General features: G+C 39.8%; 1 protein-coding gene across 2 annotated transcripts in view; it reads right to left on the bottom strand.

The window, feature by feature from the left end:
- Positions 1 to 4649: 4649 nt before the first annotated feature.
- The window catches only part of CCNT1 (cyclin T1), a 33359-nt gene continuing 21682 nt past the window's right edge, over positions 4650 to 16326 (bottom strand). The window contains exons 5-9 of one of the 2 annotated variants that reach the window (XM_008003070.3): positions 15979 to 16041; positions 14350 to 14395; positions 12192 to 12355; positions 11952 to 12022; positions 4650 to 10639 (exon numbers count right to left, since the gene is read on the bottom strand). In XM_008003070.3, coding sequence (XP_008001261.1) covers positions 9230 to 10639; positions 11952 to 12022; positions 12192 to 12355; positions 14350 to 14395; positions 15979 to 16041 — 1754 coding nt within the window. In that variant the 3' untranslated portion in view covers positions 4650 to 9229. The remainder of the gene's footprint in view (positions 10640 to 11951; positions 12023 to 12191; positions 12356 to 14349; positions 14396 to 15978; positions 16042 to 16326) is intronic. The other variant, XR_499150.3, reaches the window with a different exon arrangement.

Here is a 16326-nt window from a genome sequence, read left to right on the forward strand (position 1 = left end):
GAGCACCTAAGTGCCAGGAGAGAACAAGGAAGATAACCCTGCTCTCTTGGAGTGAACATTCTAGGATAGTTTGGGATTATGGATGCAATACAAACATAATATTAATAACAATGATTTATATACATAAGCAAACAGACCAACCCTCAGGAGTACAAAAAAAGATGTTTTGTTACAAACACCCTATAATTAAAAAATAGCCAGAGGCAGTCATGTCACAGAAAACTTGGGAATCCGAATCTGCAACCAAATGTAGTAATATCAAAAAGCAACATTAAAACTACCGTAGTGAACAATATGAAGAGACACAGGAATAGATGGGGAAGAAACAAAGACTTTCTTTTAATGAATTTACTGAAGGTCTTAGTTGAAAAAAGAATCCTTCTTGTAAGTCCAAGACAGACAAAATATTACTATTTAGAACCACTTCCTTTTTTGTTTTTTTTTTTTTCTTTTTTTCTTGTGACGGAGTCTTGCTCTGTCGCCCAGGCTGGGGTGCAGTGGCATAATCTCCGCTCACTGCAACCTCCGCCTCCCGGGTTCAAGTGATTCTTCTTCCTCAGCCACCCCCGAGTAACTGGGACAACAGGTGTGCGCCACCGCGCTCGGCTAATTTTTTTATATTTTTAGTAGAGACGGGGTTTCACCATATTGGCCAGGCTGGTCTCGAACTCCTGACCTTGTGATCTGCCCACCTCGGGCTCCCAAAGTGCTGGGATTACAGGCATGAGCCACCACGCCCGGCCTAGAACCACTTCTAAGTGAAAGAAGGGAGCAGATATTAAAAACTCAAGATGTCAGCAAATTCTTTGTTCTGTTTAATGAAGTAGATGGCTTTTTTTCTTCTTCTTTTTGAGATGGAGTTTCCTCTGTGGCCCAGGCTGGAGGTAGATGGTTATTTTTAATTCACTGAACACTTTGTAGCTATTGAAGAGGTTAAAGTAGACCAGAAGCTATTTATAAATAGGGATTAGGAAACGAGTTTGGGGGGCTAATCCTAGAGAAAAGTAAGAAAAAAAAAAAAAAGATGAAAGCGGCTGGGCACGGTGGCTCACGCCTATAATCACAGCACTTTGAGAGTCCGAGGCGGGTGGATCACCTGAGGCCAGGAGTTCAAGACCAGCCTGGCCAACATGGTGAAACCCCATCTCTGCTAAAAGTACAAAAACTAGCCAGGTGTGGTGGCACGTGCCTTAATCCCAGCTACTTGGGAGGCTGAGCAGGAGAATCGCTTGAACCCAGGAGGCAGAGGGTGCAGTGAGCCAAGATTGTGCCACCGCACTCCAGTCTAGGTGACAGAGCAAGACTGTCTCAAAAAAAAAAAAAAAAGTTATCAAAGACCTTCTCCTTGCTAATTCTAATGAAGTTTTCAGGCCTCATCTTATTAGACCACTTTGCAATATTTAACACACTTGGCAACTCCTCCTCCTTAGAACTCCATACTCTTTCTAGATCTCCATACTCTTCCTAGTTTCCCATCTACATCATAGTCACCCACTCTCTGTCTCGTTTCTCTCATTTCCCCAATTCTAAACACTGAACATTTCTATTTTCTACTACTACTCCCTTACTTATCTCACTCTGTTTCATGCTATTCATAAGCGGATATCTCCCAAATGTGTATATCCAGCCTGGACCCCTCCTTTGAACTTGACTCTCTAGTCATCTGTCCAGTAGGCATCTCCACTTGGATGTCTAATTGGCATTTCAAATTTAATGTTAAAGCCAACCTCCCGCTACTCCTGTAGTCATCTCTACCTCAGTATATGACAACCCCAACCTTCCCGTTGGTCAGGACAAACACTGGGAGTTATCCTTGACTTCTTTCTCTTCTATCTAATAGCAAATCCTATTAGCTCCATCTTCCAAGATAAATCACTTCTCGGCCGAGCGAGGTGGCTCACACCTGTAATCCCAGTACTTTGGGAGGCTGAGGCGAGTGGATCACCTGAGGTCAGGAGCTCAGGATCAGCCTGGCCAACATGGTGAAACCCTGTGTCTACTAAAAATACAAAATTAGCTGGGTGTGGTGGTGTGTGCCTGTAATCCCAGCTACTTGGGAGGCTGAGGCAGGAGAATCGCTTGAATCTGGGAGGCAGAGGTTGCAGTAAGCCAAGATCATGCCATTCCATTCCAGCCTGGGCAACAAGAGCAAAACTTCATCTCAAAATCTCAAAGAAAAAAAAAAAAGATGTGTCACTTCTCATTACCTTGGGTACTTCTAACCTGTCCAAGCCACCCTCATCTCTTAAATTGTTGTGAGAGCTCCTTGCCCTTGACTCCTATAATCTATTTTCAACACAGCAGCCCAAATGAACATTTTAAAACCTAAGTTGGATGTCACTTCCCTTCTCAAAACTTTCCAATAGTGTCTGTTCCATTCACTCAGTCTTCATACAAGGTCCTGTTGTATTTGGCTTTCCATTGCCTCTCTAACCTCATATCCTGCTACTCTCCCCTCTCCAATACCCCCTCCCCACTCATTCCTATACCAGCTACACTGGCTTCCTTGCTATTTCTCAAACGTATCAGCATATTCTCACCTCAGAACCTTTGATGCCTCACATTTCTTGGAATGATCTTATCCTATTCCCATGACTTGCTGTCACCTCCTTCAGGTCTTCTCTAAAGGTCATGAGGCTTCTGGTCATGAAGCCTTCCCTAGCCACCTTTTTCCCAATTCCAACAGCCCTACTTACCTACACACACACATGCACACACACATCCCTAGGTCCTATTTTCTGCTTTAGTCCCAAAGTGCTTATTATGGCCAGGTGCAGTGGCTCACACCTAAAATCCCAACAAGAGTGAAGGAGGCCCAGGTGGGCAGATCGCTTAAGCTCAGGAGTTCAAGACCAGCCTGGGCAACATTGGATGACCCCATCTCTAAAAAAAATAGCCAGATGTGGTGGTGCACACCTGTAGTCTTAGTTACTCAGGAGGCTGAGATGGGAGGATCACTTGAGCCTAGGGAGGTCAAGGATGCAGTGAGCCGTTATCTTGCCACTGCACTCTGGCCTGGTAGACAGTGAGACTGTTTCAAAAAGAAAAAAAAATTTTAAGTGCTTATCACCACCTGACATACTGTTTTACTTATTTGTAAATTCTTTGACGGCAGAATGTCTGCTTACTGCCATATTCCCATTAGTAAACAGTCCACAGCAGTTAGTAGGAAGTTGTTTTTTTTTTTCCGAGACTGGGTATGGATCTATAGCCCCACAGGAGTGCAATGGTGCAATCATGGCTCACTGCAGCCTTCAACTGCTGGGCTCAAACACTGCAGCCTTCAACTGCTGGGCTCAAACAATCCTCCCTCCTCAGCCTCCCTAGTAGCTGGGACTATACACTACTGTGCCTGGCTAATTTGTGTGTGCAGAGATGAGGTCTCACTTTGTTGCTCAGGTTGGTCTTGAACTCCTGGCCTCAAGCAATCCTCCCACCTCAGCCTCCAAAGTGCTGGGAAGTAGGTAGTATTTTCTACAGGAATGAATGAAAAGCAGGGGAGTGCTTCAAACCACACCAGAATTCCTAAACTGTTGGCATCTTCCTAAACTGTCAGCAAATTCTGCAAAGATTTCCGATTTCATAGTTTTTTCAGGAGAGGTATACATACTGTTTGTAAAATTAGCTACTTTATTTTAGAAAATTGGAGAAGAAACGACTCAAGTGACTTTTCAGAAGTATCATTATTTATTTTTTTCCTTTTAAAGCTTTCAAACTGTATCTATTACTAACTTTGTGTAGTAAGTATGGAGTACTTTAGCATAAAAGTTTTTTATTTTCAGTGTGTAATTTACAAGAGTTATCTTGTAAATGTGATCTTATTATGTCTCAGGATGAGTATTCACTATCAATTTTTCCAGGCACTACCAAGAATGGTTTTTTCTTCAAAGTTTTTCTTCCAGATACAATGCTATGTCAAAGTTTTTCTTCCAGATACAATGCTATGTCTGTACTAACATGTCAGGCTTTTCAAAGAACCATGTATACGATTATGAATCATGTTGATAATGCTTGCAAGATAAGCAGTACATGCGTACATGCTGCCATCATCTGTTAGTGCTATAATTTTTTTGTGTACAAGTTACTCTTCCAGGTATTCATGTAACAATATAGAGTGAGGGTTTTTTTCTTCCCTTTGACTACAACATACTTCATACTACTGGGTTTACTGATCGACAAATCTTGGGTCTTTCCAATGGACTCAATTCCCACAGGATCTTGCACAATAAGAAAACATACTAATATAAAAACTGAAACAAAATGGTAAACATATCAATAAAATTACAGTTATAAACTAAGGACTAGGCTGGGCACGGTGGCTCACGCCTGTAATCCCAGCACTTTGGGAGGCCGAGGTGGGCAGATCACCTGAGGTCAAGAGTTCAAGACCAGCCTGGCCAACACAGTGAAACCCCGTCTCTACTAAAAATACAAAAATTAGCTGGGCGTAGTGGTAGGCGCCTGTAATTCCAGCAACTCAGGAGGCTGAGGCAGGAGAATCGCTTGAACTCGGGAAGCAGAGGTTGCAGTGAGCCAAGATCACGCCACTGTACTCTCCAGCCTGGGTGACAGAGCTAGACTCCGTCTCAAAAACAAACAAACAAAAAGACTAAGGACTAATTTGAGGACAGTACACATAAACAATCAAATGAGTGTTTTACCATTAACATTTATTGAGGGGATGGATAAATACAGATTGAGAAACATACTTGACAGCAAGATATCAAACTGATAGCCAGACTATAAAATGTATACATCCTTTTTAAATTTTTTGAATTTTTTACAAAGAGCCCTTACTATAATGGTCACTTACATCCTATCATTCACATAACAGCAGTAGATATCCCAGGGGTAGCATCCAGAGCTGAGGTGCCCCAAGGAAGACAGAGGCAATAGCAGAATAATATGCTGAGGAAGGACTCTTAAGAGCAATACAAAGAAAACAGACAAAAATCTCACCACAAAATTGTACCTGAGTGACATAGATTGGTAAAGTGTTTTACTTTTTTTTTTTCTTTTTGCTCTTTGGTCTGACAAGAAAACAGTTTTAGGTGTGTGAAGTAGGGTGGGAAAAAAGGTCAGTTTCAAATTCAGTAACACATGGTAACACTAAGTTAGGCTGCTGCATTCTTTTCTTTGGGTACTTAAGCCAGCCAGCACTTCTACTTTGTAACCAATTACATTATGATCAATCAACAACTAATCAGTTCCTCAGCTTCAGCTGAAGAGTTCCTGATTACCTGATGAAGGGCATACTTGCTCTGGCTTCAATTAGCATGCTGTCAAGCATCCCTCTCCATGCTTACCATGGCAACACAAAACCCGAGAGTCCTCCTCTTTTTTTCATTAGCCATGAATACACACTCATAAAGGGGAAGAGTAGACACTGCTTTTAGTAAATGTCCTTTTTCTTTACCTCCCGTTTCCAATGCCAAGTTCATATGAAAAACTTTAGAAACATTAAAATGGAGAACTCTCCCACTCAAAAAATAAGTCTCATTCCAGACTACTCTTGATCAGGCAGGATTACTGTACTATGCTTGTTTGAAACTCACATCCATGGAGGGATAAAAAGACAAAATAAAACCTGACAGTGTGATACAATATGAAAATCTCCTAAACCATCAGGAGCAAACACTCAGTTAAAAGCTGGGTGTTAACAAGCAGCAACTCAAGAAACTTGGGGAGGTATCAAAGTCACTGAAAGCTTACTGGAACCTCGGAGGGCTATTTCTCATCATTTGATGAGTTGCATAGACTGCTTAAATTCTCCCAAGACCAAAAGAATAAAATTTGTATTCCAACTTCAAGATGTTCTAGATTCTCTCTTTTACTAGTATTAGTATCAAAATAACTCATAAACAAAAAAAATTGTAAATATTCATCAGTTCCCAAAATAACGGAAACACAGATATGTTTAAAATCCAACCATACTGGGATAGACGGGGCCCCTCTACAATTGCCTTTACCTAGAAGCCATGTATGTGGAGGAGTATGCATTTCAATATGGAGAATTAAGTAGCAGAGGTTTAAGATAACTCAGCAGTGATGTCACCATGATTTTATTTCCATATCCTAATCCATTGCTGTTTGCAACTGGAGATTTAAAATTGTTCTGTCAACACTGGTAAAGCCAGTAATACTGAACAATGTAATATACACTAAATCAAAACACTAAAATCATTTTTTAAAAGGAAGAAAAAAGAAGTTGAGGCTGTCTGATATGGACACACACTGATTCATGAATGGCAAGACTAGACTAACATCTAAGCATTTTCTAAACTCAAAAGCATAACTGATACTTCAGAAGACCAATTTGGACCGATGCTTCACTACAGTTCAGCTAACAGCAACACAGGTATCTGATTAAAAGCCTTAAGGACAATCCACAGGTATTTGTTTTTGCCAACACGAGTCTAGCAAAATTTTAGAAATGAGATTTACAGAAGCTGAGGCTCCAGGCCTACTTATCACCATCACTTATTTTTGACAGTCTAGGTTAAATGAAGAAACGAAAAGCCATGTTTACCAGACTAACTTTGGATGTATAAATCTCATTTCTCACCCTTTGAAGGTACAAGGATAGGAAAGACACATAGAGCTCAGAAACCACACAGCCCTTAAAAAACTTAAGTTTATGGAATTTGGACAATACACATGCTAGTTGACAGGCACATCTGTTAACCCAAAAACAAAGCAGCAGCTTCATGCAGAGCCCACAAGGAGCTTCATGACATATGCATAGGTCTAAAAACAGACATTGTAAGTATCTTAAGACAGTACCAGGAGGCATTAACACAGAAAGGTCTCTAAACTGACCTATGTCAGCAATGATCTACTAGTGCAAAGGCCAGACTACACAGCACAAAGCAACTCTTAGGCCCTAGTAAGCACTTTTTTCTAGTTCACTCCTGACAAAGTTCTAAGGAACTTTACTACAGTATGGCCATGGAGAACTGCTATGAGGCCAAATGAGTATGTGCCTCTGTAGTAAAGGAGTGCATGTGATTGGAAAATATGTGACATTTGATGAGAGTAACTAAAAGCTGGAAAAGACATTTTTCAAAATCAAACCAGTGATCATCAATTCCACAAAGATACAGATGCAGACTAAACAGCACATTACCTTTTGGAAACAGACTCCACCAAACAAAATCTAAATAAATAGAAGCCCTAAATGTACTAAACCACAACTATGTATCTACCAATTATCTAACACAACACAGAAAATATCAAGGGGAAAGAGGAAAATGTCATCTATAAAGTAAAGTGACACTCCAAGTCAAGAAATATTAATGATTTACAGGTCGACAGAGAACTCCTCATTTTATACCCAGCAATGGCAGGAACTCTAGACAGTTCAAATATGCAAGATGCAGGGCACTAACCCACCACCAGTTAATGTTTACTCCTGCCTACAAATTCCTTTCTATATTAGGCCAGTACATCATCAATTCCAACAGCCACAATTTTCTTCCCAACCTGTTCCTGGCAAGTAGCAGCACAAGTACAACTCCTGTCTCCCTATGACTTCCAACTGAAAAATAATTCAACCTCTCCCTAAAAAATACTTGGCATGAAGGAAGCTGCAATCAAATCACAAAGAAAAACTCAAATTGCACCATCCTTTCCAGAGCAAAAAAATGCAATGAAGATCAAAGAATATCTCATTAAATGATCTCTGGCTAGGTAGTTTTTAGTACTTAGACAGCTAACTTAGAATTCTTTCTAGCCAAGATTTTCTGAAAGATTTCTTTATCAAAAATGTTCACTCCTAATATCTGGGATAATCAAGCCTCCATAACAACAGGACTCTTGACCTATTTTTATAAAGGACTCAGAAATCTTAAGAACCTCTATCAAGAATCTAAAGCTACCAAAGATGAACAATCTAAATATAATAGTATCCATTGGCTAGGCTTTGCTCATTCTCATGGCACCAGTACTGTTAAATTCACAAGCTCCAAACTCAAGTCATATAGGCTGCAAAAACTTGAGGATGCAGCTGTTTCCCTTCAGATATACAGATAAAAGCATGTCTTACATTTATAATGTAATTTTAAAACAATGTTCTAAAACTTCCAAATCACAATTTCATTGTTTTTAGTATCCTCTAGCTTCTCCCATATGGTTTGGGCTTTCACAGGCAGGATATACACAGTACATTCCCCATCTCTTACAGACCTTAAGACTGCTCTCATTTGAACACTTTCCCAAAGCCTCACTTGAAAAAAAGACACACCCAATTCTGTAGGGCAGAAGCTGGCCTTGCTCACCAACCCTCCTTCCTCAACCCCATCTCTGTTTTGCACAAAAACAAAAAAGCAGGTAAAAAGGAAGTTCTCATAATGAAGTTAAAAGTCAGGTTATTGGCTGTACTTGCCCAAACTATAAATTAGAGGGCTACTACTCAATTATAAAGGGAAAAAAACCATGTCAAATACATGCCTCTTCCTTTATGTTCTCAAGGCCAACCATGTTTTTCTCTAGTAGACTGTTGGAAAATGAAAATTGTAAGGAACAGGGAGGGAAAGATAAAACATGATTTTTAAACACACACACTTAAAAACACACATATCCACACTTACATACACACTGAAAAGTCTGAACACTTGGAGTGGCCTGAGCCTTTCAGAACTCCTAGCCAAAAACCTACCCTCCCACCCACCCTCACACATTCCCACCCTCCAATCCCACCCACCAGGAGTCACTGCTATGTATCACATACACACAGCAAAATCCCTATGCCCTTCCCGATCATATAAAAAAACTAAACAGATAACTTACTTTCTTTAAATTATTTTTTTAAGTCTATTAAAAGATTTTGACGTTTAAATACTTCCTCTCTTCTGATATATTAAACACCAAAAGGATCCACAATTGTCTGATACAACAAACCCTCCATTTTTCGGCTCAGGCAAGAAGAGGGAAGATATCAACTCCAATCAACCTAATTAAATGGTGGAGAGGCCAAGAATTCAGAAAGTGTCCTTAATCCTTCACAGCTTCAACACCTAATACCAGTAAAAACTGTAAGAAAATAGTTAAATGCATGAGACAGCAGATATAATAGCCAACGCCTTCTACCACCCTCCTGTGTCTCAATATCAATTTATTCCCTAGTCCAAGAAGGATGACATATTTCATAAGTAATTTTCTTAGTTCAAAAAAAAAAGAAAAAGTACGTGGTTTTTTAAAGAAGTTTTTTTCTCCTCTTCTTTTTCTTTTTTCACTTAGGAAGAGGTGGAAGTGGTGGTGGAGGTTCTGATGGCAGAGGTGGTGGTGGCCGGGGTTTGTCTGTATTGCCGGATCTTGAGGAGATTCCACCCGCCCGAGGATTCAGATATTCACTATAAGGACGAACAAATTCAAATGCAGTGGGCTGAGTGGGCTGAACACCCTGGGCACTGAGCAGGGAGTGAAGCATATTCACAGTATCTTGATAGTCTATGGTCTGGGTCGTGTTGTGACCATTGGCCCCAGTGGGGCCTTTATCCAGTTTCGAATGAGGGACTCGAGTTTTACAGCTGGGCTGTGAAAAGGAAAGCCCACTTGTGTCTGAGCTATGCCCAGGCATCTGAGCCATTGTAGGAAGTGAAGGGAAGGAGAAATTTAGGGAAGAGGATTTAGTACTCTTGGCAATCTTGGCTGGATGATCAAACACGGCCCCTCCAGTCTCTTCAGAGGGTCCCCTTTTACGAGTAGAACTGGAAGAGGAAAAAGAACTAGACAAGCTATAGGTTTTATGTGCTAAGTTGCTTGTCTGGCTACTATGTTTTGGATCACCTGGACGTTTGTTCCCAGTACCAACTGGAAGTTGGGAATGAGAGTGCTTGTGTGAGTGGTGATTATGATGATGATGATGATTAGATGGGTGAGTCTTGTGCTTTTCTTTGTACTCTCGGCTCTTTGTAACACTGTCCTCTACAGAATTGTGCTTATCAGCTGCAGCATGGACTTTTATGCGCATTTTTATCTCCTCTGGTTTTGAAGAGGCAGCTTTATCTCCACCTGCCACTGGGATTCTCATTTTGAAAGCTGTTTTGTCAGCCTTTTCCAGAAAAGACCGCTCAGGGTTTTCTGAACCCTCTATGGGCATTTTTAGAATGACTGAAGAATGGCTATCATGATGAGAAAGGAGATTCTGGGCAGCATATGCATATTGTGACTTCACATTGGCTTCCATGTTCTCCAGTTGCCTCTTCTGGGCAGCCAACTCTTCTGCATGCTTTGCACGGTATTCTTTCAGTGACACTTTAGCTGACGGCACACTCTTACTACTCTGCTTCTGGGAAATAAATGTATTTGAACCATCCTGTGGTAAGGAATGATCAACTCCTGTAAGTGCTAAATTCTCACTAGTCCGATGACCCTGAGTAGGTTCTAGTTTGAAAGAAGGTTGGGAGGACAGCCAACGCTTGCCCGGCAACATCTCCACACTGGTTAAGTTGCTGGATGACTCTTCGGAGACCGGGAGGGAAGGCACTGCACTTGTGGTAGAAGAGGTTGACATGCTCATTAAACCTGCAATGGTTGTGTCTGAAGAGCTCTGAGAAATCATATTGAGGATTGTCTGCTCTGAAGTCTTTTCATCTGTTCCTCGGTCATCTGCTTTTGTTTTCTTGGCAGCCTCACATGCCTGGAATGAAGCAAATAGCATCTCTTTACTTAGGTAATTTACTAAATAAAAAAACATTGAGATGAGTAGATTGTACTTGCAGCAACACTGGAAGTTCTGGATAGGCCACAGGCAGGAGGCTATCCTAACATGAAATCCAATAAATATTACCATCAAGAGAAGATTTTAAAACCTTCAATTAAGAATCACAGCAATCTATCCAAATGTTACAAAGTAATAGCAACAAAGAATCTATGCTTATCTAAAATTCATACATAAACATCCATGCCTTCTGCTTATGATTATAGTTAGTCCATAACTGAATTCTAGAAATTTTGGTGAGGTTTTATGCTAAAGTAAAAGATGAGCTATGTGCTCTCAAGCCTACTTCTTTTTTGTTGTTGCTGTTGTTTTTTGTTTGTTTGTTTGAGACAGAGTCTTACTCTGTCACCCAGGCTGGAGTGCAGTGGCACAATCTCGGCTCACTGCAACCTCAACATCCCGAGTTCAAGCAATTCTCCTGTCTCAGCCTTCCGAGTAGCTGGAACTACAGGCATGCATCACCATGCCTGGCTAATTTTTGTATTTTTAATAGAGACGAGGTTTCACCATGTTGGCCAGGCTGGTCTCGAACTCCTGACCTCAGTTGATCCGCCTGCCTTGGCCTACCAAAGTGCTGGGACTATAGGCATGAGCCACCATGCCCGGCCTCTCAAGCCTACTTCTAATCTCAGGCTTCTAAGAGGCAAACTCACTTTCTGCCACTCACTCAACTCAGGAGAATGAAATTAACTTTATCTGTCTGGATTTATGAGAAAATAATGGAAACATCTGAAAACAAGCTTTATATCTGAACAAAAAAAGGAATGATTCTATTATTCCTAAGACTTTGACAAATATTTGAAATACAACTTTAGACTACAACCTATATAAAAACAAAATTCTAAAATCCATTTTATAAGTAGGTATTATGATACCAGCTCTAACCTTGTAATTCTCTATCTTGCCTCTACCAGAAGCCAATACTCAGAGAAGCCATGACTCAGAGAAGCCATGTTTTTTCCCTACCAGCTCCCACACAGAAAATACTCAACCAGTGTTACTGCCCAAATGATCGTATCACAGGAGTTACACAATGAAAAGCAAATCCTGCTATCCCATAGAGACACTGACTTCTACAACAGTATCCAAGGTATGAAGTGGAAGTCATGATTACTGTGTAACTATAAAAAGGGAAATTCTAAACCTAAGGTAAACATTCAATACTGGTATATTCACTGTTGCAGTCAAAAGAAATTGATTTTGTCCACAAGCTGACAGTAATGATTCTTACCCTCCAATTCCAAATGCGTTTGAGCCTGTTAGGAGTTTTCTCCAAAATCTGTAGAAACTCATGTGTCAGTTCTACAAATAAAACAGAACATTCAAGAAAGACTGAGAGAAACAGAAGTAACGAAACAAGAATAACCTCAACTACTAACTAACTATTTTCATCTGAATCAAGTCACCTTTGGCCAGCTATGTGACAGATCAACAGCAAGTGCTTTTCAAGGTCCCTTACTCTAAAACTTACCATCTAAAAGTTCCAAGGTCACAGTGGCGTCAACATACTCCCACCAGTGCTTCCCGTCAGTTGAGACTGGGATCTCCCAATTGGACCACTTGCAAGCCAGATGAATGCAGACACAGGCCACCACAGGAGGTGTGTACTGCAGGCTAAATGTGGTCAAATGCAGGCTGACATCAGAGGGAAGAAAACAGAGAGTGTCGTGAGCTCTCAATTCTCAACCCAAAGCTAAAACTCTCCATTACTAAAAAAAAAAAAAAAAAAAAAAAAAAAAGGCTTAAAAATACACAGGAGAGTAAGAAGGGTAAGAAATCTGCAATGCTCTGATCTAGCACTCAATATAATTTCCTATTAACCCACCTGTTCAGGTAACATTTTTCACCTCTTGAATACACATCACTTAATCTACACATTGACCAGAGCTAAAAAAAATGAAAAAAGTAAAAAGGCTGGGAATTCAAGTTCTTTAAAACATTGACTTCTGGGCCAGTATTCAAGCCTAGAAGTCAATATTTATTACCTATTATCCTGAGACTAAGCTCAGATCCTAAGGAAAATTGTAAGCTTTTTGGTCTGTGTAATCCATAAATCAAATACTTAAGAAAATATCTTAAAAATAATTTGTTTCTCACCAATCATAGTTCTGGTCTATTTAAAAAAATGAATAGACAACTACTCTCTCAAGTATAAATACGTTGGTTTATTTCAAAACTTTCTCATAACAGGCTATAAAAATGAACTTCTTAGCCCTGACAGTTATCAGGGATATCTTTGCTTTCCATTAACTAACAATGTTGGGCAAGTCATTTGGTAATACAAGTTATGTACTAATCAGTTACTTTTTTTTAGACAGAGTCTCTCTCTCTGTCACCCAGGCTGCAGTGCAGTGGGGCAATCTCAGCTCACAGCAACCTCTGCCTCCTGGATTCAAGCAATTCTAGTGCCTCAGCCTCCCAAGTAGCTGGTACTACATGCATGTGCCACCACGCCCTGCTAATTTTTGTACTTTTTAGTAAAGATGTGGTTTCACCATGTTGGCCAGGCTGGTCTCGAACTCCTAGACTCAAGTGATTCACCAGCTTTGGCCTCCCAATGTGCTAGGATTACAGGTGTGAGCCACTGCACCCTTTTACTTTTCTTTAAAAGGGAAGAAGGAAAAGGACTGAAACGCTTTACATCCGTAAGTGCCCATTGATTGACAGAGGGGGAAGAAAAAGAAATATTTTTAAATATAATTACTGACCAGGTGCAGTGGCTTACCCCTGTAATCCCAGCACTCTGGAAAGTCAAGACAGGCAAGATCACTTGAGGCCAGGAGTTTGAAACCAGCCTAGCCAACACAGCCAAACCCCATCTCTACTAAAAATACAAAAAAATTAGCCAGGCATAGTGGTGCCAGCCTGTAATTCCAGCTTACTCAAGAGGCTGAGGTCGGAGAATCACTTGAACCCGGGAGACAGAGGTTGCAGTGAGCCAAAATCAAACCACTGCAGTCCAGCCTGGCAGACAGAGTAAGACTCTGTCTTTAAAATAAAATAAAATAAAATAAAATAAAAAATATATATATATACACACACACAGACACACACACATATATATATAGGCTGGGCGCAGTGGCTCACGCCTGTAATCCCAGCACTTTGGGAGGCTGAGGCGGGCAGATCACGAGGTCAGGAAATCGAGACCATCCTGGCTAACACAGTAAAACCCCATCTCTACTAAAAACACAAAAATTAGCCGGGCATGGTGGCGGGCGCCTGTAGTCCCAGCTACTCGGGAGACTGAGGCAGGAGAATGTCATGAACCTGGGAGGTGGAGCTTGCAGTGAGCTGAGATCCCAGCACTGCACTCCAGCCTGAGCAAGACTCCGTCTCAAAAAATAAAAAGAAATATATATATATATAAATTATTATTATTATTGCAGAATCCTCCAAATTAGATTTTCAGTCACTATCATGCAGAATTGAGTAGGTTATCAAAAAAATCAGTACTAAATAATTACATAACCTTAGAAAATTAAAAAGTAACATGGAAATTTAAAGTACAACATGAAAACTGTGCAGAAAAATCAATATTCACCAGAGAATTGTCTATAGCACACTGTATCAAACCCAAGTAAAGTCCTATACCAAAAATAGAAGAGAAAAAAAATTAAAATATAAACCTGTTGGTTGCCATGAAGTAAGAAGTCTGTGCTAAGTCCTTGCTTGCTAAAGAAAAAAAAAAAAGGTCAGGGGTGGGGGAGGAAAAAACTTATTAGTTCCATTCATTCTCAACAAATATTTAGTAAGCATTTAGTATTTGCAAGGTACTGTGAATATAATAGCAAATGAGACAGCAGACATGGTCCCTGTAAACCTGATGTTTACATTCTGCCAAAGTAGACAGATCAGTGATTTTTTTATTTTAACATTAATAATTATGCTGTTTCCAGATCTAGGTACTCAAGCTTTATTCTGCACACCACATACCTGAGGTACTTGTTTAAAATGCAATTCTTGGACATGCTCCCTAAAATTTCATTAAATGTTTGGAGAAGGGTGCAAGCATTTTTTTAACAAGTAACCCAGAGATTCTGATGTAAGGATTCACTGAGAAACACTAAACTACAGGATGAACTAAGATGATCTAGAAAGAAGATCAGAATCTAGAAGACTGACATATTTCAGAAAAGTGACTTTTGCTGTTAAGAAAGTTTTTAATTAAGGCCAGGCATGGTGGCTCACACCTGGAATCCCAGCACTTTGAGAGGCCGAGGCGGGTGGATCACCTGAGGTTGGGAGTTCACGACCAGCCTGACCAACATGGAGAAACCCCGTCTCTACTAAAAATACAAAATTAGCCGGGTGTGGTGGCACATGCCTGTAATCCCAGTTACTCAGGAGGCTGAGGCAGGAGAATCGCTTGAACCCGGGAGGCAGAGGTTGAGGTGAGCCGAGATTGTCCCACTGCACTCCAGCGTGGGCAACAAGAGCAAAACTCCCTCTCAAAAAAAAAAGTTTTTAATTAAGTAGCCTGTCATTTAATCCCCAAATCATCAAATAATGTAATATATTACAATGAAAAAATTTAACTTCTTCCAAAACAAACCGTTCTGGGTGACAAAGCAAATTTTTATCTTCCTTAGGACACAGTCTTCTCAATATTAACATACATCCATCTCTAATCTTATCCTTGTTCAATATAACATTTTAATACTTTCAAATATAAAGAACTCGGGAAAATTTGGGGATTTTCACATGAAACACATATTAGTAAAATGTAAAGACCAATTATCAGTTTGGCCTACAAAATCATAAAAGGACTTAAAGGCACAATAGTGCTCAGATATTCTTGATACTACTTAAACTAAATAAGAGAGTTTCTTTCAATTATACCTAATATTGTTAAATCAGAATTAAAAAGAAAAGTTCTCCAAGGGATTGTAAATCATAGAAAGTCCAAATAAATTCTATATGATCCTCTAGGAGGCCTTTAATCAAACCCAGAATTAAAATAAGATCACCCACTCCTCATGACTTTCTTAAAATTGCTGTTAAATAACTCTTCAAAACCTGCCCAACTTTGACAAACATTCTCAAGAGGTTAGCTCTCTTTAACTAGAGACCATCTAAAAACATTACTTGTAAGAACCTAACAGAAAAACATCAAATCAGAACAACTCATTGTGATTTAAGCCAAGTAGGCCTTTAAATTTGGCCAAAGCAGAACTGTTATGTATTGTCTGCCACAAACCACAACCTCTAAATGAGAAAACAATTTGAGATAGTCTTCGTAAGTTGGGATTCCTTACCTCGAACAAGTTGAGTGCACTTTACTACATGAGTATGTGGGTGATCAATTGTTAGTTCAAAGCCTTAAAAGAAAAAGTAATTGGTTAAAAAACTATTAAGAAGTTTACATTTTATAAATTATTCTACAAGGATAACTGATTGTGAATTATACCTTACTGGTTTCCACATTAAAATATTAATAGAAATTTATTCCACCAGAAAAATATCATTGTCCCATGAAATATAACTTGAAGGTATTTTAAGAAAAAAGTTAACTAGAATTAACTTGAGAAATAAACTTTGAAGAACTCATCATGTATATATATGTGAAAAAAAAACTGTACCTACACCAATAACTTTGACATACA

This window comes from Chlorocebus sabaeus, chromosome 11, assembly GCF_047675955.1.
Source record: "Chlorocebus sabaeus isolate Y175 chromosome 11, mChlSab1.0.hap1, whole genome shotgun sequence".
Lineage (NCBI taxonomy): Eukaryota > Metazoa > Chordata > Mammalia > Primates > Cercopithecidae > Chlorocebus > Chlorocebus sabaeus.